Source organism: Artibeus jamaicensis, unplaced genomic scaffold (genome assembly GCF_021234435.1).
Source record: "Artibeus jamaicensis isolate MK-2021 breed Jamaican fruit bat unplaced genomic scaffold, CSHL_Jam_final scaffold_1964, whole genome shotgun sequence".
NCBI lineage: Eukaryota > Metazoa > Chordata > Mammalia > Chiroptera > Phyllostomidae > Artibeus > Artibeus jamaicensis.
The window spans coordinates 13,207,301-13,234,827 of NW_026522030.1; the positions used below are offsets into that span (position 1 = coordinate 13,207,301).

At 45.2% G+C, this 27,527-nt stretch overlaps 2 protein-coding genes across 2 annotated transcripts in view; both read right to left on the reverse strand.

Moving 5' to 3' along the window:
- Positions 1–852, reverse strand: part of TMEM38B (transmembrane protein 38B) — a 63,688-nt gene extending 62,836 nt beyond the window's left edge. Inside the window, exon 1 of the mRNA XM_053656487.1 lies at positions 762–852. The gene's annotated coding sequence lies outside the window, so the exon portion shown is untranslated. The remainder of the gene's footprint in view (positions 1–761) is intronic.
- A 14,525-nt stretch (positions 853–15,377) lies between these two features.
- On the reverse strand, positions 15,378–15,656 carry TAL2 (TAL bHLH transcription factor 2). Its single transcript, XM_037152660.2, has one exon. The coding sequence runs from the start codon at positions 15,654–15,656 to the stop codon at positions 15,378–15,380; it is 279 nt and encodes a 92-aa protein (XP_037008555.2).
- Positions 15,657–27,527: the final 11,871 nt, after the last annotated feature.

Sequence of the window (27,527 nt, forward strand, 5' to 3'; positions counted from 1 at the left end):
TTCATTCAGCAGCTACTCTCCCCCGGGTTTCTGGCTCATGAGAGCCAGCGAGGATGTGGATGAGGACACACCGAGCCTGCTAACGGTTGCGGTCAGAAGTGGTATGGTGAAGCCAGTTCATGCATCGAATCAGTTTCACATGTGGATGAAGAACACCCCCAGACTCTCGGGAGCTTTCATCCAGTGGCACACAGACCAATAATCAGACTGGATGGCATGATAAGTGCTATGACCCCAGGAAGCACAAGGTACTATGAGAGCTCTTGGAGGACCAGCCTCAAACACAAACTCAAAAGGTTAAGAAAGCCTGGGAAACAGCTGTTCAGCAAATGCACTAGAGTCATAACCCTGTTTTGTATGCCACAGTGTTTTGCCTGCGATCCCTGGCGATGAAGCAGAGGATCTCTTTCTGGAGGCTACTAGTCAGTCCCATGGCAGCAAATTAGGCCGCTGAATAGCGGACCTTCTCCCAGATCTTAATTCACAGTGTGTCCAGCTTCCTATTAAAAGAAGAAACTTGGAACTTGATCAGGTCTCCGGTCTACAAGTCTAAAATTCGCAACAGCTGTCTCCTAGAAGCCCAAGTTCAAGTCCATGAATGGATATAACAATTTCTGTGTAAAGTAGATGGAAGGGCAGCTGTCCTTTAGGTGAGGCAGCCACTATTGGATGAACTATTTTGTAGAACAACCTACTTCTCAGGCTCCTGTTTACATATCCCACGATGGAAGCGTGGGCCAAGCATTCCATACATGACTCACCTTCAGCGTTTTGTTAAGAGCTCTCTAATTCCCCCTGCTATGTCCATTGGTACCTTGTGTGGTGCCCGTTGCATGACATATCATCCACCAAAGACTGGGCTCAGAAAAAGGTCATCTTTTATATCCTTCAGAATGGCAAAGAGCCACTAGTGCCAGAGCAATTGCAGCATTTAGTTGACGGGGAATGGGAGTTGGGAAAGTGGACAAAGAGTGGAACTGAAAACTTGCTGCCAACTTCTGCAATACCTCAAACACATGGCACCCTTCCACTACCCTCTTCCCAGAAAGTCCAAAGACTAGTTATTACTTGGACTGGAGAAGTGGCACAGAGTGGCAGGAAAGAACTCCATTGTGGACAGGTAGCGTCACATACGACTCCTGAGAGTTGGATCTTTGTGATAAATGAAAGACACAGAATAAAGAAATCCCTATCTTTTTAAGAAGCCCCAATACACAAAATGACTGATAAGTATTTAATCTTTTTTATTGAAAAAGAAAACCACCTTATTAAGCTGTATCTATTTAATATGTACCACTTGATGAGGTTAGGGATAAGTATACACTCATGAAAGTATCACCACTAACATACTTATCACCTCTAAAAATTCTCTCATCCTCTTCACTATTATTTTTGTGTGTATGATAAGAACACAATGCAAGATCTACTCTCTTAGTATGTAATAGAATATTGTTAACTATGGGCTGGCTGTAGGTTGTAGAGTAGGTCTCTAGGACTTAGTTATCTTTTATAAGTAAAACTTGGTACCCTTTGGCTCATGCTTCTCTGTTTCCCCTTCCTCCAGCCCCTGGCCACCACCATTCTACTCTCTGCTTCCACAACAGACTTGTTTACATTCCTTATGTCAGCAATATCATGTAGTAATTGTCCTCTGTTTTTTTAATTTAACATGATGCCCTCAAGGCTTGTCCATGGTGTTGCAAATGGCAGGATTTCTCTCTTTTTTATTTTATTTTTTTAATTTTTAATTTTTTAATAACCAGCCCACCCACTGTCTCTCTCTTTTTAAAGCTAAATAACACTCCATTGTACATACATACCATATTTTCTTTACCTATTTATTTCTTGATGATTAGGAAGTTTTCAGCCATTGTTCTTTAAGTAAGCTTTCTGTCCCTTATTTTTCTTTTCCTTCTGAGACTTCCAACATGGGTATATTGGTTCCCTTAAAAATATGCCATGAGTTCTGTAGGATATCTTCATTCCTTTGTATTCTTTTTCTTTTTGTTCCTCCAACTAAATAATATTAATGACATGTCTTTAAATGACATGTCTTTGAGTTTGCTGATTCTTTCTCTTGCATGATTGAGTCTGATACTAAAGCTCTTCATTGGAATTTTCAGTTCAGTCTCTGTTTACCTCAGCTCTAGAATTTGTTTTGTTCTTTTTTTTTAATGAAGTTCTAGCTCTTTGTTGGACTTCTCATTTCACTCATGTATTGTTTTCCAGATTTCATTTACTTGTCTATCCATTTTCTTTTGTGCTCAACTTCTTTAAGATGATTATTTTGGATTCTTTGTTGCACAATGCATAGATCTCCATTTCTTTAGGGTCAGTTATCGGAGATTTATTTTGTTCTTTTGATAGTATTCGTTTCCTTGATCTTCATGAACCCTATAGCTTTGTATTGGTGTCTGCACATTTGAAGAAATCAGTCACTTTTCCAGTCTTTACAGACTGGCTTTGTCAGGGAAAGCCCTCCACCAGTCAGCCAACCAGAGGTGCCATCTGGCAGGGTCCACAGGTGTGCCTGCTGCCAGTGCCTACAAGCAGATGGGTTGGATCCCAGCATCAAGGGAGGTCTGCCACAGGGGTCTGAAGGCCAGCTATTGAGATCTGTACACTGGTTAGGTGAAAGCCTCCACCTCTTCCCTTTGTTCGTAGCTACTCTCCAGTTATCTACTGAGCCTTGTCAATTCTTTCAGTGCTGTGGGTGAGGCACACAACACAAGGGGGTCTCACACATAGCACCCTAAAATGCTGCATCGGTCAGGCTCTCACTTTGCTCTCTCCTCCCCCATGGAGGACTCATGAGCCAAGGGGATCTCTTTCAGCATTTTGCTGTGCTGGCCTGGGGCAAGTGTGACATGCAGAAGTGACTCTGTTATTCTTAATGTTTCATTGCATCTTTTCTCATTTCTGGACTCCACTGGGGCGCTGTCACCGCTCACCTGGATTCCAGAGTTCTAATGAAGGTATGTTTCTTCATGGATGGTTGTTAAATTGGTTTTGGGTTGGGGGAGATGAAGGCTAGAATCTCCCCTTCCACCATCTAGCTGATATTACCCCTTTGATTTTTTCTATTACCTTTCTCTGGCTTTAAACCCAGGCATGACTATGGACTTTGAACCTTATGTTGCATTTGCACTTGTATTTTTTCATTCCATATGTTTTTATCATTTCCATTGTGCTGCCCTAGAAACTGATCTTGGGAAAAACACCCAAAGGTATTTGGTATCCTGTCTAACCTGATATATAACTCCTTTCCCATTGTTTGTTTTGTCTTCAGTATGCTTGCTTCAACAATAGCATCACAGGTAGGCACAGGTAACCAGAGTCTTGGTGATCATAGACAAAGAATTGAACTGAACACACAGAAAGTTTATAGCAGAGAAAGAGAGAGTGGACCAACTCCGAGCAGAGATTGGCCCTTGGTGGTCAGAGGGCTTCTATTCTTATAGGGCAGACATTTCCTGGTTAGTTTTGGTGGGCTTTTATTGTGCATGTGCAAGTTATATTACTTTTGAGTTACTGCGCATGTGCTCTTCTATAATTTTCCTTGAGGGGGACCACAATGAAAATTTATTTTAATACTATTATGTTGAAGGAGGGGTCATGCAGCATCTTCTGTGCAGGTGCAGTCAGGATTCATCATGATTCAGCACTCTTCCAGGAAGTGGTCATAGTACAGGGTCTCTGCTCTGTGTTGATGTCCTTTGTCCTAACTCTGGGGTTTCCTCATTCCTGTCTCCTGCCTCACTAGCATCTCTTAGAGATGGTACCGTATAACTGCAGTTGGGGGTGGAGAGATCATTCACGTGGCATTCTACACTCAAAGATTTGCTGGATTCTGGCTTTAGGGAATCATGGGGTCTGCACAAGATACAGGGAGAAAGCTTCTACAATGAATTTAGTAAAAAAATTATTAGCATAATTATACATATACATATATCTTATGAAATATTTAACTTTACAGCATACAAACATTTCCTATTCACCAAGCATTTTGTTAGCCAATTTTTTATCTTCTAGGTTTAAAAAAAACTTATATCACTCTAATTTTCATAAAGAAGTCATCTTTTTGCAGAGCTATGTCTGTCATACTTGATTCCAATGAGGTCAAGGCAGTTAGCTCAGCATAGTTTCAAGACTCCAGGCCCACATTCACCCCAACCCCCAGCCCTCACTATGAGACTTTGACATAAGAATGTGGATGAGCACTAAAAATCCAATAGGGCATTATTGCCATGACAATAGAAAGCCATTTGCAGCAAAATTAACACCAAGGTTAAGATGTTAAAATATTCATTATTGTTTAGACTGCTCAATATTAAACTGAGCTTGCTTGCCCTATAATAATCAACCATTTAAGGAAACTAATTGAAAACTACTGCTGGAAGCTTTTCAGATAAAAACCTATCTTAAATTGATTATAAAGTGAGTGATAATATTTTTCTGGTAAGAAATTATGTACTTAAACACATCTGCAATCTTCCACCTCTAACCCTCTGCCCTTCCAGTCTTCTTCACCCTAAACAGGCTCTGAGGCTATGAGATTATAAGAATAGTTTGAAAAATGTTTTAAGTGGGGGGAAATAGGCAGCACAGAAATATGCTTTTCTGTTCTCCTCCTGATGGAGACTGGTTCTTGCTGCATCCGTAGGCTATTTTAGGGGTGCTGCAGAGGAGAGGTGGTGAAATGAGCATGTGTGCTGAGAATCCCTTGGTCATTCTTCAAATTCAGGACAGTCAATCCTTTCAGCTCCGCAAATGAACTGTGACTTACAAGATCTCCCAGATCAGATGGATATCCCAGGGGGAATGAGGACTTTGGAACAAGAGAAAGACACGTTCCTCTGCTATTTGTGACAGAGACGGGTATGTGGCAATCTCCAGCAGAGATTTTTGCACCCAACAGTATAACCAGCTTAGGAAATAATTAGCAAAAGTGCCGAGTGCTAACCACACAGGGCAGCAAGAACCTAATGCGGGAAAGGGTTCTGACTCCAGAAGGGGTGGGAGAGACCGATTCTGGAAGCATTTGTACATGTCTTGACCAAGAAAGGAAGAAGCTGAATGGTATAAATACACAAGAACAGTGACAGGAAATTTAAGGGCTAAAAGTGAGCTGGAGTTTATGAAAAGCACTTGTTGGTTTATTCCAGCTGAACTTTATTTCCATTGCTCATTTGAAAATTCAAATTAGGTTTTTGCAATTTCACAATGCATGTTTTGTATATATATAAAGCTATTAGTATAAAATGTTAGCATTTGTGTACAGTCCTATCCATACATGATAGAATGGAGTAGTTGGCCTGTAAGGACCCTCTAGTTTAAAGACCCTGGGAGGCAGCAGACAGGGGTAGCAGCAGCAAATCCTCTATTCAGAATCAAAAGCCTAGTTATTAACTGGGTGATAATTCTTGGATCAGCCATTTAAGGTCTCTAAGTCTCGATTTCAACACTTGAAAATGTCAGTTTTATTTATCTCACAGTCTTATGAGGATTAATTTATATATTTACCTTATATATTTTGACAAAGCATAAAGCTTTCCATGGACATAAGTTATTTTTTACTATCAGCTGCAAACATTGTGGAAGATGATTACCAGGCTCAGCCAACATGAGGCAAAGAGAACAAATTTTAAAAAACAGCAATCGCCTCATGCAGGTGTTTTCTAATTTTTGTGCCTGAAGTATCTTTCCCTACCAGAGCATAAATTCAGAAGGGCAAGAGCAAAGTCGTAGACACGTTTATGCTGCCCACAGTACCAACCATCATTCTTAATGGGTAGTAGGTGTCAATAAATGTTTATGGAATTGTACCAACTGGATTCAGCTTCCAAATTCGATCAGCCAAGAGAGGAAACGTGAGTAAACTGGGAAGAAGAAAGAAGAGGAACTTTACTATAGCAGAGGGAAAAACAGCCTCGTCACTGTGGTCCTCACGGTGCCTTCACTGGGCTGCCTTTTTTCTATCCTGAACACAGCTTCTGGACACTCTAAATTGTCAAGAGCATTGTGGGCTTCCCAGAGTAGCAGCTTTGTGTGGCTAAACACCGGGCGGACTTTCTTTTTGCATTTTTTTGGGGGGTGGGTTTACCGACCAAGTTGTGGTGCCTCTCCTGGCCTTAGCCCTCTGCAGATCCAGTCCTGCTGTTTAGGTTCATGAAGTACAAATTAACATAATCCGATTAGATCAGCTACTGAGGGGCGTCTTTGGTCTGAAAAGCAGAGAAAAAGAAAAGTGTCTCACAAAGAGGGGAGCCTGGAGCCTGGAAGGAGAGGGGCACAATTGCTCCTGTGCTGCCGGCCTGAAAGCTTGCACCTGCACAAGCCCTCTTGTAAATAAGGACTCTTAGATGGTATTAAACAGATTCCGGGGGAAGCTCAGGGTGGTGAGCGTGGGGAAGAGAAAGGCACCACAGCCGCTCTGCATCCCATTAATTGATTTATCTGGATTGGCAAAGCGAGGGTAGCTGACAGAAGAGAATGCCAGTTTGATTCGTACTCAGCATTGAGAGGGGGTCAGCCCCATAATCTGCTCTATCGAGATAAGCGTGTTAGAATCTCTGCAAAGGACTGATAAGGGGTTTATTTGTAGGGAATGCAGTTCATTGGATGTTTGATTTCAGTACTTGCTGAATAGGAGTTCTGTGTCTTTCCTTTCTTTCTGGAGAAAGAGATGAAAAGCTAGGTGGTAGCAGCGATTTCAGGCCTTTGGTAAGGTGTGCGTCCTCAGAAACCACAAAAGGAAATGCAACCATCGACCTGTTACAACCACAGGGGAGGCCAGGGATGTTCCTGACTGAGCGCACCTCTCTCCGCTATGGTTGATGCGTATAACGGGAAGTTTCATTATTTTGAAAACTAAGAAAGAGATGCTAATCTATGTGGGTAGTAAAAGTGGAGTTTCAAGCAAGTGATTTCTTTACCCTTCCTATATGGAAGAAAGGGCTGAAGACAGGAAGGAAAAGAAAACCAAGAAATAAAAATTCACAGCAACTTTTTCAAAAATTGGGGCCCAGAAAGAGATGGCTGGGAAGGTGGGTTCAAAGTCTGCTGTCCTCTGGTGTCCCTGGTGTTACTGGAACCCAGCACAGGTGTGGCCATGAAGAGGAGCTGCCTGATTAGGGCTTTAGTTGCAGAGGGATGGAGGGGGGGTAAACACCTTGACCTCTTTTCCTCCTCCCACCCTCTGTTCTGCCCCTGCCTTCCACTGGGGAACCAGTCAGAGGCCTGAGCGAGGGAGGGAGGCAGGGGGTTTGTGCAGATCTGCCTCCTGCTGCACCGGGCAGGGCTGGATTTCCCCTGTTCCCTCCTCCAAATAAGGACCAGGTAATAGATTTCAATGAAAGGCTTTTCAAGATCAAAATTGATATGGAATATATACGATTAAGGTATTTCCTTGCATGGCTTGGATAAATCTTTAATCGGTCATGATGTCATTGTGTTTTCATATACTGTTAAATTATGTTTTTCATCTATATCTTCACCGTGATGTAAAGTATCTCTGAAAAAGTCAGGCTTTTTCAAAAGGAACTTTTGCTGAAAGCTCCACTGGAAGGCAGCGTCTTGTCTGACTAAGGATGCCCTGAATTACTTCCTTCTACACCATTCAACCACTCTGTCTACATAAGACAACATATAAAATGCAACTGTCTCAACACTCAGGCTGCCAGAGCTAATGAGCTTCTCAGGACTTCCCCAGGTCTGCTTCTTACCCTTCTCTGGGTATCAGGCCTCCAGATCCCCTTCCCATACTTAAAGTGTTCCACGCGCTTACTTCAGCTTCTAGAAGATAGAAATCATTTTCCTACCTGCCTCTCCAGACCCAATTTCTTCCCTAGGCTCCTGAGTGTCTGCAGACAACCTGGCAGTGCCTCCTCCGTCCCTGCCTGAGAGGCTGAATGGCTCTAGGCCCCAGAGGGAAGCTGCTCCCTCACAGAAACTGGAGAGGAAGGATACAGTGGTGAAAAGACAGGAGGCAAAGCAGAGAAAAGACAGCTCCGGGGACTAGTAAACGCTTGGCCCTGTGTGTTAGTGTCACAACACACCTACTTGGACATGCGACATAAACAGATCTGAATATGGTAAGTTGGGATGGGAGAAGGGAAGTACCAGCACTTCAAGAAAGGGTTATTCATATTCATCCAGAGCCTATGGTGTGTCAGGCATTATAGGAATGCCATCTTTGATACTTCTAACAACCATTTAATGGCGGTATTCGCTCCAGTTTACATGTGAAGAAATTGTGACTTAAGAGTCGAACAGACAAACTTGAGACCAGGCAGCAAGTGAGCAGCAGGACTGGACTCTGAACCCACGCCTGCCTTTCACTATAGGCCAAATTTCTTTTACTATGATTTTCTGCCTTGAAGAATAGAAATCTCTACAGAAAATAAGTAGCATAGACAGTAGATAGAAAATAGATGGGGGGGCAAGAATAGCATGGGAAATATAGAATCTAAAGGACTTGAGACACATGGTCATAAACTAAAGGGGGAGTAATGGTGGGGATGGGGGGTAGGGTGGAGGGGAATGAAAGGGGAAATAGAACAACTGTAACAGCATAATCAATAAAAAAATTTTTTAAATAAATAAATAAATAAATAAATAAAAGAAATTTGGTTTGAAAAAAAGAAAGAATAGAAATCTCTGGTGAAAGAAAGGCTTGCTGCCTGTCTGCAATGATTAAAACAGGGGAGGGGAAAGCGCAGAATAATTTGGTTGGTGGTTGGGTTTTCTGTCCTGAAGAATTCTTTGATAAAGGGATAATTATGAGAAGGAAGGGCTGGGAGTTCCCTTGTCTCAGAGAGAAACTATGTTGCACGGCGCTATGGAACATGTATCCACGGAAACGAGCCTTCTCTGCACGACCCTCCATGTCAATCCTGCAGTAAGTCAGGCTTACAGGAGGCTCCTGGTAGCCCCATAGATTCAGACATTCAGACGTTCTCTGAGAATCGCATAAACCGGTACAAGTGGTGTTCAGTCCCTGGCAAGTACAGGGACTTCACATAAGGGTACCTTCATCTTTGAGTGAAGTTGGAGACGGTTAAAGCGTTTTTGACTCCAGTCCAACATACTGCTTAAAAGCTGAACATGTATCCCATTTTTACCTGGAAAACCACTGATGATCCTCAGTCTAGCAGGAACTGAGGGGGGCGCATCTCTAGGGCTAATCCTGTCTGGAATATTTCTATACAATGTGATAAGGTTGGTGGCATCCCCGGGACACCTGGGTACAGCCCTCACCTCGGGTTCCTCCCTACAGATTTGTCTAGTGATCGATGACCTCCCCCTCCTTGGCAAGAACTTTAAAGGGAAACCGAGAAGCTGAATCTCAGGCCAGGTGACCCTCAGCTTTAACCTTCTTTAGTTATTCATTGGTCCAAACTGAAAGGAGTGAGGAGGGTGGGATAGATTGCCCTGATGCGACAACCTCCACCCAAACCTCTCTTAGAGATCCAGCCACCTCACGTGACAGACTATGCTGTCCCCTTCCAGTCACCGTCGTCTCATTTGTGAAATCTTTCTTTCTCTTAATTCCTGACCCATTTGCACACTCTCACACGTAATATCAGTTGGTAGAAAGAGAACATGTACACAAACACACACTTATGAGTACACAGTCGCATACACACACCAACCATACAGTAAAATTAAATCTTGACTTATTTAGTGAAAGCTACAAAAAAATACACGTAAGTGACCTGACTACTGGAGCAGAAGCAGAATACTCAGCACAGTAATACGACAAAAGCCACTTTCTCAGGCCCTTTCCCAGAGCTGGCTGGACCCCATAAAGCATGACTGACCCCGACTGCTTTATAAGCCTTTTTTCCTCAGGACTAGAAAATGACTGGAAGCGCCCTGAAGGCTCAGAGCTACAGAGGTCATGAAACAGGACATACCAGGCCACGGGGATGCAGTCTGGACCCTGCACCCAAAGATAAGTTCAAAACAAGTTGCAACCCAGCTGACACACCCTGGCCTGGCACCACCCCGTTAAAGCTCGCAGCCATAACCCCTCAGGGCTGGTGCTGGCGCAGGTCTCCGCACCTGTCTCCCTCCACCGGGAAAGCAAAAATAAAACCTTGACCCTCTGCACTTGCTGCTCTTTGTGAATTCTTTCACAGCCCAAGTAACCAACTACCCTAACACACAGTGCTCCACTTCTTGCAAAAAGGCCTAATTTTCTGTTGTTCCAAGATTTAAACCTAGGACTTGTATCACTAGTTAAAAGGAATTGATACAAATGGTTAAACTGAATATAGAAAGAAAATGCAACCCGATACCAGTGAAGAAAACACTCTGTTCATTTCCCTAGACCCTCCTCCTCCTCAGCTTTAGAGGAACTGAAACATAAGGAGGGCAGGTAGGAGCTGTAGAGGAGCCATTTCCCACCCTGTGTGAAATACACACACACACTCACACACAATCGCAGTGCCAGAGCCCTGACCCTGGTCCTTCTGGAGCCAGGGCAGGGGTGGAGGTAAGAAGGAGATGAGACAGGCCTTTGAACTGGCCCGAGAGACTGGAACAGCATGGGCTCTGCCTGACATGCCATTATGGGGTGGGGAAGGAAGCTTAGGCAGAGCTCGGCTGAAGGCAGGGAGGGAACAAAAATAAAGCCGCCTCACGTTGGCACCCCACCAAGTCGAGGCAGCAGAACAAACCAGCCACCCCAACAGGTGCACCTTCAAGCCTGCGGGGGCAGGACAGTCCACTCCCTGTGTCCGATGGAGGCATTGGCCCGGCTTAGGGCTTCAGAGCAGGAGGCTTCATTTTTTCTTTTCAGGGTTGTGCTTGTTTACCCAACAGGGTTATTGAGGAATATGTCTGGTCCATGAGGTTCCATTAAGGTGGTTAGGGTCAAAAAGAATTAGGAACTCTGATGGAAGCTTGGGCAAGTTAAATCATCTCCTGCACTTCAGTTCCCTCATCTGTGAAGTGAGAACAATACATGTAACCAATATAGTCTTGAGAACACTGTCATGAAGATTAGGTGAGCTGATACTCATGAAGCTCTGGGCACAGCACCTGGCTTATAGTAAGCACTCAGTGAGTCTTCTGACTCTTCTTATTATAATTTTGTTTTACTTGTATTTACAATGTCAATAATTCTGAAATAGATATCCACATGCATAATTCTTGGACCATAATTCTGATTATTTCTTTATGATACATTCCTAGAAGGATAATTATTACTTAGGCACAAGTGTAAGCTCATACTGAATAATCCTGTTTGTTTTTCAAGTTATCCAGGAGAAACAACTCAACAGCCTACTTCACTCAACTACCAGGGAATTGCTGTGCTCTGGAAACTAAATTCTTAGAGTGTAAGTTGTTTTGGTAGATTACAAAACTCTCTAAGGCATATGTAAAAAGCTAGCGCTTAGTGAAATCTTCTTGCGGTAGATCCTTAGCAATAAAGAGAACACAAAATGGAAAGTGTGCCTGTTCATAGTAAACTCCAGGAGTTGCAGAAGTGAGTGCTCAGTTTCGGAGACTCTGGCCCAGCTCACTGTAACCTTTTAATTACATTCATTCCTTGGCATTTCGTAGCACCTGCCACTTTGAATCCCTCACTTTGCACTGCCTCTGAGATTTTAGATTCCCCCCTTATCTTTGACCTTTTGACTTAAGGATGTGACTTTTCACTACCCTTTGACCTGTGGGTCAGCAGTTAAGCTGTCCATTCTCCCAGACCCCTTTCATCTTTTGCCTTTTTGAGAACAAAGCCTGTTGTGTGTAGCTGATACAGTGTGGCCGCCTCGAGCCATTCTTAGGTGATGGACCTCCCGAGGCAGGTGCTGCAAGGGCCATGCTGAAGGGGTATTATGAGAAACAAATGTTTAAGATGAGCTTTAGACTTTGGGGTTCTCAGTAAAATTCAGCCTATTCAAGTCTTACATCAATGCCATCGTTTAGGAGGGGCTGGAGTATTCTTATCATTTGGAAAGTGAGGTCACTTGCAGGGCTGACTTCTGGATGAGATGTTAGATAGAAACTGTCACTGTGTCAAGGAGATCTGAGCTGGGGGGCAGGGGACAGAATATACCCAGTATCTGAAGCACAGGGTGAAGGAAATAAGTGCTGGGAAGGACATGAGGGATGCTAAGGAAGGCGAGGATGGACTAAGTGGTGGAAATCTAGGAGGACTTTCTGTAAGAAATGTTTAAGATGAGTCAGGCTTGCTGAAGGAGTGGTGTTTCAGAAAATTCATGAAGGATTTTAGCAGGTGGAATTTGGTGCAGGTGGAGGAGTGAGTAACACAAAGGGGAGTGGGGACATGCATACGAGCAGATGGGATCAGAAGAGTAAAGTTGGAGGTATTCAAAGTGGGGTGTGTCCGAGGACCGGCAGGCGAAGTGGTTTCATTAGCACGTACAGCTCACTGGGGGGACTCTGGAAGGTAAAGGGAAGGAATACACTGGGGTCAGGCTACACAGGGCCTGGTTTGCTGGGGTGCAGCACTTTTTTCCAGACTAAAGACAGAGTCAGGGGTGGGCATTCAAAGGCGGAAGACTGGCTGTGAGGATGAACTGAATGGGCGGATGGTATGCGTAGTTAATTTGTGAAATTCTTTGTAAAAAGAAAAAAAGAACAGTTTCTTTTCTTAATTTATTTTCAATAAATTATTAGTTAAATAGTACATCAGAATCGATGGTAAAATATCACAAAACAGATAAAATCTTTGGCTGATACTTCTAACCACATTCTACAAAGCACAATAATTCAATTTCAATAAAAAGGCATGGAAGGTTATGGAAAAGAGATGAGTCTAATCATGAGGTCCTTGTCCACTTTCAATCTTAAAGTGGACCAAACGAGGCTGTAGGAAGGTTGGACGCGGGGTCAGGAGACCTGACACTGGGGTCCCACTAACTGCCCACGTGACACTGCAAAGCCACTTCCGAATCCTCTGCATCCTCTGTTTCCTCCTCTGTCATATGAGTAGAATTAGCCAATCTAAAAAATCTATATAAATAAATGGACCTGTTCATACTTGATTTCCAGAAGTTTCCAGTGGTGTCCTTAGCAGGCCAAACACTTATGTTCAGGTAACAGAGCAGCCGAGATGATGTTATCCGTCTAAACTCTTCTGCTGGGTCCAAGGATCCACAGAGGGACGTGCTGTCAGCGAGCTGCGATACGTCGGAACCATAAATTCTTGCCATGGCAACCACCAAGCCTTAACTATACGACGCCAATGGAGGACTACAGAGTGACCTTTTTCTTAGCTTCCCATCGTATGAATACCTTGCCAAGGTTTTGGTCCACATATATCTAAAACTCCTTTTGACAGTCATTTTAACCTCACACACAACTTTGATATACTAAAATCCAAGCTTGCAAAAGAAATCACGTCAGAGGTCAAGTACATGAAGGAATATGTTAAGTGTTTATTCACTTATCAAAGGGATTTCTTTAAACATTTATCCCCTTCGCAGAGTTTAATGATAACTCCATCTCCTTGCAACTTCTTAGGAGCAGCCTGTTACATTCCAGGGGAAGGCCCTCGGCGCCTTTCCTTGGCAACATGTTAAATGAAGTCCGTACAAAAATACTGTCAAGCCCTGGCTGGTGTAGCTCAGTGGATTGAGCGTGGGCCTGCGATCCAAACAAAAATACTGTCAAAGTGTGATTTTGATTAATACCAGATGAGAGAGTAAGTCATGCTGCTCAGTCGACAACTATCATCAAAGCTTTGGTAGCCTGGAGACAAACTTATGTCCACCTATACTCATGAGGAAGAAATGCACCCTGCAGGGAAATCCCATGGTCCCGTGCTTATGTGTTTCCCTGAACTACTCTGGGCCCACAGGGAAGTTTGCTAAATGCAGTTCAAAGAGAGGAACTAGAGGGGAATGCATTGCTTCTGTAGCAGGCAGTGTGTTACCAGTGTGAATGCCATATAGTGTTTAATGACATAATGCCCTTGCTCTTTGGGGAAGTGAGACTTGACAGGGCCTCATCTAAGTTTATTCTGACCACCAAACCAATGAAACTCATTCCAACCTTTTGTAAATCAAATATCTTCTTTCTCGAGGGGCTGGAATTTAAATTCCTCTATTGTGTACATGCTGGGAATCCGTATCGCAAACCCATCAATTTCCTTTGGGTGGTTCAGAAGGTTTTGAAACCAATGTACTATCAAGAACTTTGGGGAGATAAAATGGCCCAGAGACAATCCGATGACATGATTTGTATTCTGCACTCACCTGTGGAATTCATCTCTGAACCCAAGGCCTGTCGGGTGGCACGTGGTGGCGAGTTATGCCACATCCGCACTGTTCCCTTGACCCGTCGGTACCACGCTTCCCGGAGTAAGACTGAGCCCATGCTCCATAGCAGGGAAGACAACTTCCAAATTCATTAATTCATTGGGGTCTGGTATTACAGTCCTGTTGTCTACTCTAAATCTTTTGTTTAAACTAAGCTGTCCGTTAAATGAGTCGTTAAATGGTAATGTTTGGATTTTCATAATTATATTTGAATTTTATGGGTCTTAAGTCTGCAGGAACTCAGGCTGAATTAGAAGTATTAACACATGGCATGTGAAACTGAGGGGTTAGGTAACCCTGTTTAAGCTGCTTTTCATGAGAAAACTAAGAACTCTAATTCATAAATGATCAAGGCCTTGCCTCTCACAGATATAATCCACCATTTGGCTTTAGAGATAACACATATAGGAATGGCTCAGTGCAGGTAACACTTCACCTTTCCATGGAGATCAAGGATGCAGAGCCCTTCCACAGGTATCAGTTGTGTTCCTGTAATCCTTACATGTCAAGAGGGTCTTTTCTCCACCGATTTTCTCACAAGGCTCCAGGATATTTTTTTTTCTGCCAGGGCTATCTATACACTTACCAACTGGAAGTAACTTACATTGTTCGCCCTTCATCAAACATGCTACATTTTTCAAAACAAACTTTAAAATGTGTTCTGAGGGAAGAGCATTTTCTACTCATCTGAAATGCATTGCAAGAAAACTTCTTCCTTATAACCGAAATCATATTGAGTGAAACAGTGACTTTCAAACCTGTTTTTAACCTATGATTGTTCTTCCTTCAAACAACATCTTATGCAGATCTTGGATATATAAAATAGACAGAAACAGACCGCTTTACCCAAAGCCCCAGAGGTGATGGACTGCAAAGCCACCTTCTAATGGCCTCCTTGCGGCTCCCTGCCACTGTCTCTCAGCCACCTCCTATGACGCTTAAATTCATGCCTAATCAAGTTGACTCTCCAACGTGCACAGGGTTGTCGATGGCCAGTGACTTCTGAACGAAAGTTTCCCAGAGTGATGACAGTCACAGCCACACTTAGGGGATGTGGTGGCTTGGGCCAGGTGAAGGAACCTGCTAGTCACCGAGTAGAGTCCTGTCCGGCAGGTGGGGTCCTTGGGGGAAGAGTCCCAGAATGTTTCCTGGCGCAGCCACTCCTGTCGACTGCAGGCTTTGCTCCCCCAAGACCTTGACCAAGAAGTTGATGTACCTCATTGCCAAGCGAAGCGTCTCGTTTTTGCTCAGCTTCTTGTCTGGAGGGTGAGTGGGGATGAGCTTCCTCAGCTTGGCGAAGGCGCTGTTGACATTGTGTTGCCTCCACCGCTCCCTGGAGTTTGTGAACATCGTCCTGGGCATGTCCAGGTTCCTGAGAAGGGAGAGAGAGAGGGGCCTGAGGGCCGAGACCCCGTGAGAGGCCTGGTGGGTATCGCACGTCCTGCCAAAAACCTGAGATGCTCGATCTTCCCCACCCAGATTTTAGGAAATTCATTTCCTCATTTTCAGATTTTTGAATCCTCCTTTAGATGAGGGAAGAAAATGTGTCCAAAGGAAGGGCAGGGTAAAAAAACACTGTGTGATCTTTTTCTCTGGTTGTTTTAATGCCTCCATTGACAAGGCAGTTTTATCCCAATACTCACGTGGTTTCTCTCACAATCAGCTCTTCCCAATTTTTTTGGAGTAAGGCCCAACACAGGACTGAGTAACAAAATACATAGTTAGCCGGTAGAGAGTTGAATATGGATTCTTTAGACTGGACCCCACCATGTGAGAGCTAAAATATCCATGAGACCACAGTCAGAGAAGGATGAACAGGGTGATGAAGAATCTTGAAAGCCTGTTGTATGAAGAGCAGAAGGGGGGATATTCAGGGTAAAAAAAAAAGGAAAGACCAGGGCAAGTGGGGGCAACAATTGGCATGGATACTGTAGGAAACATCCGGGCCTCCCCACGGCTCCATTTATGTGAACTCTCCAAAGCTAGGACAGTGATTTTCCTCAAATATGGCCAAAAATCATTATGCCGTTTTTAACCCTTAGAATCACGACCCCCTTTGTTCATGTGGTTTGGATTGAGATGCGTCAACCGGAATGTTTTTGATGCGGCAGACAAGCCAAAGCCCAGCGCCCAACAGCTGGGTGCTCTGGGCTCCCCGCCATCAGCTGGCCGCCTGCTCCCATCTCCGCTCCCTTAGCAGCAGGCCCCTCCTGTTCCCCCAAAGAGCAGTACATCTTCCTGACTCCGCCCCTCTTCACATGCCACTCCCTGTTCCTTGGATTCCATCCTCACTCTCCTTGCCTGGTTCTACACATTCCTTAAAGGGCAGCTCAACTCCTCCTTTTCTGTGAAGCCGTCCAAGCCATTTCGGAGCCCTCCATGCCCTCTTCTCCCCGAAGTCCTACAGCCCCTGGTGGAGGACAAAGGCTCTTAGGAGAATTAAGTAAATTAATATTTGTAAATCACTTGTAACAGTGCCGGATGTACAGTAGTTGCTATAGAAGTGTTGATGAATATATGCAACAAAGTAATAACATATTTATCAATAAAAATGACTTTGTAGGGTATTGAATGTTCTTTGAGGGTGATATCTTGTTCTTCTATAACCAAGCCTACTCTAATGTCTTGGTTCTCTGTGCCTTTGTCCTTTTATTCGAACCCTTGAGGGAGACCTACTCTGTGCCAGGCCCTGCGCTATGGGCTGGGTGTGTGGCCACGATTGGGCAGCATTCTTGTCCTCAGGAGCTTATTGGGTAGTTGGTGAAGGAGGCAGCACATACATCAGCACTTAAAAATCACAGCGCCAAGTCCCACACACCAAGGGCCAACTCCGGAACCATACCGCTGACTACAGAAAGGCAAAAAAGGATCATATCAAGGTTAAAGTCATCAGGTCAGTGCCATCGAACTTTTCCTAAATTCTGCCTTACTTTTATTTTCATGAGGATATGAGTTTGTGGGTAAACACACCACATATCTAAGTTACATATAAAGCATCAGGTAGAATGTCAGGAATTCAGAAGGTGCCTCTCAAAACGCCAGCTTCCTTTCACAACTGCAGGAAGGAACTGATGATTAAAAATTAGCATATATGGATTAGCAAAGTAGGGTCCTATTTTATTTGAAAAGAACCTAAAGAAATGACTTGTGGAAGCTCCAGTGAACTGTGAGAGAGCACATCCTTTTCTAACCCCAAACACATGGGACTTCTGCCTCAACTGTTCTTCTCTGAGCTTGGGTTGCTCACTGGAATCACCCAGGCTGCACTGCAGACGGATGAGATAAAAATCTCGGGGGCATCAGTAGTTTTTAAAACTCCCCTGGTAGATGAGCTGGGTCCCCCAGGAAGCAAATGCTAAATTGGAGTTGGATGTGCAAGCAGTTATTTGGGGTAAATGCCTGTGAAAGATAAAAAGGGAAGAGGCAGGCCCTGGCTGGTTTAGCTCAGTGGATTGAGCTCCAGCCTGCAAACCAGAGGATTGTGGTTCTATTCCCTGTCAGGGCACATGCCTGGGTTGCAGACCAGTTCCCAGCAGGGGACTCACGAGAGGCAACCACACATTGATATTTCTCTCCTTCTCTCCTTCCCTTCCCCTCTAAGATAAATAAATAAAATCTTTTTTTCTTAAAAAAGGGAAGAGGCAGAATTGGGCAAAGAAGCCCTTAGGACTGCAGTGTGCATCTGACACCCTTGAAAGGAAAACAGGGAGGAGGCGGGACTGGTCAGAGAGTCTCCGCCTGCAAAGTGGATTTGAAAACGGGGTGTTCAGCCAACAGGGAGCTCTGGGGCACAGGCTGCCTGTGAGAGGAGACCGACCCCATTGGGCCAAAACAGCCAGATCCTGGTAGCCCTGCCTTGCTTAGCACTGGCTGGGGGCTGGGCTGCTAAGGAAGAACGGAGGGCCGTCCTGAAGGCACGGCAGCTGAAAGCTATTGGCTAACTGCAATCCTTGCAAATGAACCCCAAGTTCTTTCCTAATGTGAGGTTCAAGCCCCACGTATTTCCATGTGATCTCAGCGTGTGGTCAACTCTGAGAACCAATGCTCTGCTCTCCGAATGGGAACACTTTGATGCCGAGCAAAACTATGTTTAATAAGGAAGCAGTATAGTCAGATACCAGACACCTGCCATCCTAGAGGAAGGCACAGTGGTACAAAATCGAAGGGCAAAGCCACCCTTGCCTTCAGAAGGTGTGTGTTTTAGTCACAGCACTGAACACTAAGGGCCAGGAGACACTCCGTGTCAGGTCACCTGAGCCTCCACGCCTCAGCCGTCAGGTGGGTTGATGATGCCATTCTCTCCTCACAGGGCTGTGGTAGGAATTAAGTGAATACTGCATGTGAAGGCATCCTCTGAACTGCACAGTAAGGAGAGTAAGAGCCAACAGGGCACCTGCTTTGTGCCAGCCACTGTTTCTGTGTAGGAACTCACGCTCATTCACAAGCACACAGTGCTGGTTGCAGGGAGAATGCTGAGGACATCACTGGCCAATAGGGATTGGCCTAGGGATGGAGAATGTTCCAGAAGTTACTTCACTAGACAGTACACTTCCATAGGAACCCAATGAGGATGATCCCAGTTAAGTGGAACAAGCCACTCTGTTACCACCAAGCCCTGACTCTATAGGAGTCAGACATCTCTGGAGGCATCCAAGTGATGGTTAAAAGCATAGACTCCAGAGCCAGCCCTGGTTTGGCTTCCACCTCTCCTCTTCCTCGCTGTGTGCACTTGAGCAATCTCTTAACCTCTCTGTGCTCCAAATGCCTCATGAGCAAAGGATGACTCCGGGTACTACCTGTGAGCGCACACACAGTGATACACGTAAAGTACCTGAGTGCAGTGTCTGGCACACAGTAAGTGCTCAATAAATGTTAAATGATTACAATTTTTCCCTACAAATGAAACAGAAGAAAGTACATGTTCATGGTAATTTATTTTTCCTAATTAAGAAGCTACAGTGCAGTAGCGTTATTTATGTATCTGTGCATTTCACTATATAGGAGTATATGGATATATATGTGTGCATATGTGTGTGAATGCACATGTACATGTACATTTCTGTGTGGATGCAGAGAGAAATATCTGGAAGGATTCAGGCCAAATTGTCAAAAAGGCTTTGTTAGGGGAGGCCAGTGGGTTGGGGGAAGGAAGATAAAGGAGACTTGTGTGTTTTATTCTATGTCCTTTAGTGCTATTTTACATTTTTATAATGAGAAACTATTCCTGTATTATTGGCTTTATAATAGAAAAAATTAAGAAAGTTTATGGGCCTTGTGTAGAAAGACTTGCCATTGAATCTCAGTTCCTAATCTCCTAGTTATATGACTGAGAAAATCAGTTAACTTCTTTAAGCCTCAGTTTTCTTTTCTGGAAAATGGAAACAAAGCCATCCCCAGGGTTCTCCTGAGGACTGAGATACTCTATACAGTATAGAAATATATCAGTGAGACACTATGTGCCTGACATGTAGATGCTCAATAAACAAGGGTTCTCTTCCCTATATACATGAGAATTGTCATTACTCCAGAGAATGGAAGTTTTCAATCACCTATATGCCCCCAAGACACGGCCATGGCCAAGTTCTCATCGCCTTTGCTGCTCTGGGTCAGAGTCCAGCGCTGTCCTTGGAACGGGTGGTGGGCGGAACCTCGGCAGCCTCCCTCCACGAGCCACATAGGTCCATTTCCTGTCTCTGCAGAGATGCTCCCAGTTGAACCCATGGTCCAGTTACAGTCCCACACCCTGCAGGCTTTGGCATCAACACTCACCAATACTGCATGTCAGGCACTGTGCTGGCTGCAGATGCTGAGGGGCCCGCCTGCTGCCTGGATGACACAGAGAGGGAAGTGCAGGGGAGAAACAGCACCTAACTCTGGCATTCTGGGGGCCTTCCCAAACAACGGGGCAGACCCGCTGACCCTCAAGGCCTCTTTCTGCTCTGAAATGCCATGGCCAATTAGCTAACCTAAGCCACTTCTGAATAACCTGGAGTTTAGTTCTACAATGGAAATACGAGTGTTGTCAGAACTGTGCCCAACTCCAATAAAAAGTTTCAACCTAAATCAAGAGGATTTTAAGGTAGAAAGGAAACAGTCAAGTTTCCTTCCAGCAAGGTTGGCTGCTTAGCAGCAGGACTCTGGAGCAAAGTCACTTTCAAGCTTTTCTTGTCAAAGGAGGGTTTAGCTCATTCACTATGTCAACAGTAGGCCTGTGGGGGGTCTTTTCAACCTGGGAAGAAAACGATTAAGCAGGATAAACTAACTGGTGTTCCCTTCTAAGAGGGCAGGATTCTATTATGCTGGCAGCAGACAGAGGAAGGTGAAGACAAGCTTCTGAAATGGGGCCTGCCAACCTAGGAGGTGCTGAACAATTACTTGTTGATTTATCCTCACGTGTGTTACTCCCCTTCTCCATAGGGGGAAATAGGAATCAATGATTTAACAAGCTGGAAAAACTCAAAGTAGAGGTCCCTGGGAAATTACTTAACTGGGTGATAAACTCACAATGCAATGTGTAGATGAGGTATCCAGAATTGTACACTCGAAACCTGTATGATTTTAATAACCAACATCACCCCAATACACTTAACAACTTTTTAAAATTATATTTAGTCTTTTCCAGTTGTGAGGACCAACTGATGCTAATCTTGATTTCAGAGTAATTTAAGAGCTTAAAAAAACACACACACAAGATGCCACAGATTCAGGAAACACCCAAGTGTCAGAACAGGAGCGGAGCATTTTGTCACGGGTCGCACCAGGGAGCTGGTGGCAGAGCCTGTGTCCCAAGCCTGGGTATTTATGCATCTGCGGCACTGCTGACTCCTGCTGACCCAGGGTCCCCTCCTTCTCTGTGCCCGGGGCCCTTCTGGCAGTCTGCGGATACCTGGGGAGGGATTCCATCTCAGAACAGAGGTTTCGAATACGTAAAGTAAAAAGCCCCTGGTTCTCTTCTCAAAATAATGATTTTAAGTGCATTAATTAAAATACATAGACACACAAAGTAACCAAGTATATGTAATGGTCATTAAAAATAATTTTTAAAGTACACACAGTAATACATGGGCTTCATTTTTTAACACATTACATTTGTTACCATAATCTCCACATAGTGATATGTACGTGATTTTTTCGAAAATATTTGCAACATCTGTATCATGAAAGTATCTGTGATTTTTATTGGTGACAAAAGTCACCAGGACTGCTCCTACCACTGTAGTTTATCACCCACGTCCATAAATAAAGGAAAGGCTAAGTTTAGATTAAATGTTAGTGGAAATAGAGAGGTAACTTTTTCCCAACTACAGGTATGGAACCCTGGAATTCTATCTAGATACCCCTGGGCGGGTGGGTGTCACTACCCCGGATAGGAATACAAACCTCTGTTTTCATTGACGCCACGGAAAGTAATAGGTTACTAAAGAAAAGAATGACAATTATACCCCCAGACAAGGTGACTAATGTCCCCAGTAGGAGCAGCTGCTTTTTCATGCTGGCGGCTCCTGGACACACAGCCCAGGTCATGCAACTCGGACACAGGACAACACACTTCTGGTGGCCTGTCCAGGCCTTCAGACCCACGCAGCTCTTTTTTCTTGGACCTCACATTTCCCTTCCTGCATTTTGGTGATGTGCATTTGTCTCTTTTTCCATCTTTCACTTGAAAGTAAGTAAGAACACTCTCCAGAAAGCGGAAAGGGAGGGTGGTGTCTCTCGCTGCATTAGTGGGAGATGCCTAACCTTCCACACCCGGCACGGCTTTGCCTTTGGACATGTTGTAGAAGTAATACATGTTCATGTAATTAAAAATAACCAAGCAGTACACAAGTTCATAAAGTGAAAAATGAAACAGGTTCCTTTACCAATCTCATTCCCCATTAGTACCCAGTGTGGTAGGTACATATACATTATATATATCCTCTATATGTAATATAAAAATCAAAATACATATGATTATGCAGGTTACCATCGTCGTGAGATAACTCTGCACATGGATGTTCTAAATAAGTTTATTTACTGTGGACAACAGCCTTTGGGTGGACACTGGGAGAGCACCTGTTCCAAGCTGCGCTTAGCACCGACCCCTCTCCGCCATCCCCGCCCAGCCTGCTCCCTTGCCCTCCTCGGTTCCCGACTTTTCCCTATTTCTTTTTACAAACTGCTCCCCCCCTGCAGTGCCGTGCCTTGTAAATAAGTAGTTCAGGCGTCCAGGAAAGCAGCCCGTTCTCAAGTTTCGCACCTGCCAGGTGTCCGGGAGTCGCTCACCTACACGCAGGAGCTCCTAAAGGGCTCTCAAAGTGCTCCGGAGTGTCCCTGGCATCGCGCATCAAATCGAAGCGGCCCCGCCAACACGCGCCAGGGAACCCGTCAGGCTCCCCGGAGTTGCGCCACCGCCCCTGCCCAGCCAAAAGCCCCCAAGTCTTCTCACCGAGTTGACTCCTGCCCTCCCGGGCGAATGCGGCTCCGGCTCCGGGGCTGCGCGGAAGACCCTCTGGCCCACGAGCCTGGCCCCGGCTTCGCCAACTTTCCCCCGGAGTCAACGCACCTCCTCTCCAAAGCCCGGAGCTGCTAGCAGTCCGTTGTGTTACACCCTCGCTTTAGACGCCGGCCGCAGCAGCCTTTATAGGACACCTCTCTTTGTTAGTGAGGCCCGCAGGGGCCCCTTCCCGCCCCGGACTCCAGCCGGCCCCAGCCCACTCCCCGTGCCCCCCCTCCCTTCCCTGGCTTCCTCGGACCAGCCCTCTCTGCGCCCTAGCAAGGAGGCAGAGGCGGAAGGAGAACCCTGCTTTGTGTAAGGCTTGAGGGCAGGAGGGGTCCTGCCACCCACCTGCGTGCAGCTTACCAACCCTCTCCAAAGTGGGCAAACAGACGAGAACCACTTGCTTCAGAAACAAGGGTGAGGGGAGGCAGATCTGGACACCCACAGTCCAGACCCATCGGATGAGGTTTTTGCGGGGTGCGGAGGTGGGGGAGAAGGATCTGAAACTGGCGTTTTTACTAAGTACCAAAAGACATGAAGACGCACAATGACTTTCATCAGTGCGCTGGACACATTCCAGGATGTGCTCGTCAGTTTCCAAGGCCCAGAGCAGTGATTACTTCAGTGACCTTTCTGCTCCTGCACTTGCTTCTTTTCGTCTGTTCTCCAACATCACTCAGAGTGATCCTATAAAAACTCAAGTTAGATTCCATCACTTGCTGCCGCAAATCTTTGGGTGTTTCCATTTGAAGTCTTCCAACCCGAAGCCTTCAGAGTTAAACTCAGGTCTTCAGGTGGCTCTGGAGATGCCCTTTACCTGAACTGTCCGTTCCTTTTCTCCTTGGGTCTACCCAGCTCCATCCTCTCTGACCTCTGTTGTTTTAGAAACACATCAGACACGGTCCTGCCTCAGGGCCTTTGCACTGTTTTCCCTGCCTGCAGCCCTCTTCCCCCAAGTTATCTACATAATGCTCCCCAACATCTCCTTTCACTCATTCCACAGATTCTTACTGAATGCCTGCCAGGAGCCAGTGCCTGACTTGGGCAGTGAGAACACAACTTCAAACAAAACAGACACAGATCCCTGCCCTCAAGGAGCTGCCATTCTTCAGGTCTTTGCTCCAATGACCTCCGCAGTGAAAGTTCTTTCTCTGACCACAACACCTGAACTTACACCTTCATACCCACAAACACTCTTCACCCCCCTGCCCTGCTTTATTCTTCCCCTTGTCACTCAACATCCTTAGTGATATTTTATAATATTTATTTATCTTGCTGTCTTTTCCCCAGCCCTAGTGAATTGGGCTGGTTGATTAATGAATGAATTAGTAATGAATTTCTAGGCATCACCCTGTCTGAATGACCCAGTGTAGGGTTTGACACAATCAATTCACAAATACATCACAGCTTAGTAGATGGGAACAAAGGACTCCGGAGCTGCACACACAGATTGAAATCCCCAGTCTACCCACTGTGTGCTCCCAGGAGAATTACGTAACTGCTGCCTACCTCAGTTTCCTCATCTCTAAAATGGGAACAATGAACCATGAGCAGACCTGACTCACATGTACAGGCAGTTGCTGCCTGGGCTCAGGTATGAGAACATCCTGTGTGGGGCTGCTCCTTGGGCCTGGAACCCGTGGAGCACACCCATAGCCAACCACAACCCTCACGTAACATGAGTGAGGAATAAATCCAGGCTGTCAGACACACCTGAGACTTTGGAAGTGTTTGTCCCTTTTCTCAAAAGAAGGGTGAATACAGTTCTTGTGACCAGTACAGAGGCTGTTGCAAGAATTGCAGGAGGTGAAGAAAACCGTATCTGCTTTCAAGGAGTTCACAGCCTTTGGGAGGGAGAGGACATGACAAAACTGACCAAATATGAGACAGACAGTCCTGAGCCCCAGGGGGCATGACATAGGAATTACAGAGGCAAAGCTGGTAGCTGGAGGGTCAGAGACTGCTGGTGGGAGGGACGGCGTTTATACTGGGCCGTGAGGCAGGGCTGCCCTGTCTGACATTTTCAGGACTTGGGACAAGGGTACGAATGCGGAATCCTGATCCATCCCCAGCCACATTTCCCCCTACCCTCCAGTTCTGTCCTTCCCCACAAAGGGAACATGTATAGGGTGCGGACTCCCAGCCCACAGAGACCTAAGGAAGAGCACTGTGCAGGCCCTGAACACGGCATCGGGGCGGAAATTCAGAGATCCTGAATCCCCTGAGTTCAGTCTACATTTCGGGGTCCCAGATACCCAGAGTGTGGTCCAGAATGTGGGCCACGGCAGCAGGCAGGTGCTGGAGGAGGGCCAGCGTGGGGCCGTGTGAGGCACGGAACCCAAGGCTGGGAGGGAGAGGCTAACTGGGAATCACGTGTAGGCCTCGGGGAGAGGGCCGTCCACGGGAAGGCAACTGTGTGCCTCGAACACAGGAGTACTTACATGTACGAGTTTTAAAGCTCATTCTGGTGGCAGAGCAAAGAAGGGATTGGTGGGTAGGTTGGAGAGAATTGGGCAGTTTGTACATAGGCACGCAAGGGGCCTTTATAACCTGATCTGTGCAGTAAACATGGCCGCTTCGTCCTCCGTCCTTCTGTCTTCCCTTCTGTCTTCTCCGGGAGCCATGGGGGGCAGTGCTGCCTCACCGTGCCCATGCGTCCCCACCCTGCCCTACTGCCCCGAGATTCTGACAGAGCCCTGGCTAGGATTTAAACCGAGAACCTACATTACCTCCCTTCTTCGTCAAAAACCTATGAGGTAGTATATTCTCTTAATGGCATTGTCTACAGCTGTAAAAAAGAATTGTGGCAACTGGGCGGCAAGATCACATGCTAAGTGAAATAATAAGTATAAAATGGTATCTGCGTACAATTGGACCAGGACTGAGAGGCAGGGCCAGAACTGCAGAGAAAGGTGCACAGTGATGTTGGCACACGGGAACCAGAGTTGACGTTTGTTTTCTTTTCAAACCTTACGTAAGAGTGTTGGTTTTAAAAGTTCTGAAATGGGGGGATGATTTTGATGCACCACTCCACTAGTAGTGATTGTTGGGAGTGATGGGTCCTCTCTGGTCCTGGTCTCCCAGTGTGGAGAGTTTAGGGGCCAGGTCCTGCAGGGGAAGGGGTTGAAGTAGGAATTTACATAATCCGATTATTGGGGGATTAGGTTTGGGCAGCTAAATGCCTCTGTGTGCTTGAGCTAAAACCCTTACTATTCATGGCTCTCACCGCCCCCTGGAGAGACTGCACCTGCAGGCTCCTGGGGAGGGGGGAGCGTGTTGGGGAGGGAAGGGTGGGCTGGGGAGGGAAGGGCAGGTCACTCGGAGAGCTTGGGCATTGTCGGGATCTGCTTTTACTGGCTTAATTGATCTGTCTGGGTCAGCCTGTGAGCACTGGCCCCTAGTCCTGTGTGCAGCCACTGTCAGCTTTGGGAAAAACCAAACCTGAGGTTTTCAGAGATTTCTGTCAGCCCAGAAGGTCGTGGGCCAAGGTCATTTGGCTGAAAGTCATCCAGTCTTAAAGTTCCCTTCCTTCCTCATTCTTAGCCCCTTCCCAATCTGCAGTTCTGCATATTGGGGCCACGGATGTCTCTGCTCACTCATCCATCCACCCACGGATCCATCCCTTCTTCTATCCACCTATTGTGGGTGCAGCCACCAATGTATTCATCACACCAGTTAGCTGGTTCTCGGTCGTTAATAGAATTTGCCAGTAAATCCTTCTAGGCAGGTTTTGTTCCTTCAAGTGTTCTATCTCATAAGTCAATTTTACTGCTTTGACATTTTCTGAATCATCAGTCAAGTGTTACAGATAGTTATTCAATGATTTAAATAAAGTCTCTATATCTGTTTTATTGCCTTGCACTTCATGGTCTGTGTTCATGACCTCTCTCTTCTTGGTGAGCTTTGCAGAACCTTGTACATTTTACTGTTCTTTTGAAAAGAACTACCTCTGTGATTCATCATTTTTATGGTTTTTCTAATGCATTAATTTCTACTGTATCTCCATTAACTCTGCTCCTTCTCATTTGCTTATGTTTATTTTGTTCTCTTTCCTCTTCCCGTTCTTAGATTCAGCGTCTATTTTACTAAGCTTCATCCTTTCTTGTTTAGTAAGCAAAGCATTTTCAACTATGATTTTTCTCCTGATGCCTTCACTGTCATCTGGGTTTCCATGGGCAGTATCTTCGTCATTAGCATCTAACATCAGTTGTTCATTTAAATTTTTTTTTTAGAAAGTGTTTTTTAATCACCTTATTCTTGTAATTTTTTGGTAACCATTTGCTATTAACTTCTAATTGCACCACACTGTAGTCAAAGATATGCCCCATACATTTTTGCTTTAGGACTTATTGAGATTTTCTCTCTTTGGTAAAATGTATGATCAACTTTCGTAAATGTTCTGTAAATAATAGAAAAAGAGCTATATCCTCTGTTTCAAAAATCAAGTGTTTTCTATATATATCCACTAACTCGATCCTCTATATTCTTGGGAGTTTTGGTCTATTTGACTTGTTAGCGTTGTGTGAATACATCTCTGTACTTTTTCATGCCTGTTGCTTCCTTTTGGTTTTCCCAGGAGTGTTTGCTGTGGATCCTTATCCCTTTGATGCACTGCATTTGACACAAAAACTCATGGAAGTTTTGTTAATTCAGAGAACTGTACCCCATATCAATAGAAAATGATCCCTCTTTGCCTTGTTTTTTGTTATGAATTCCATTTTGTTTTGTATCACTTCGGATTTGCATTTTCCAAA

What these genes read in the sequence shown, in the direction of transcription:
- TAL2 (XM_037152660.2), bottom strand. Translation starts at nt 15,656, where the DNA reads ATGCCCAGGACGATGTTCACAAACTCCAGGGAGCGGTGGAGGCAACAC.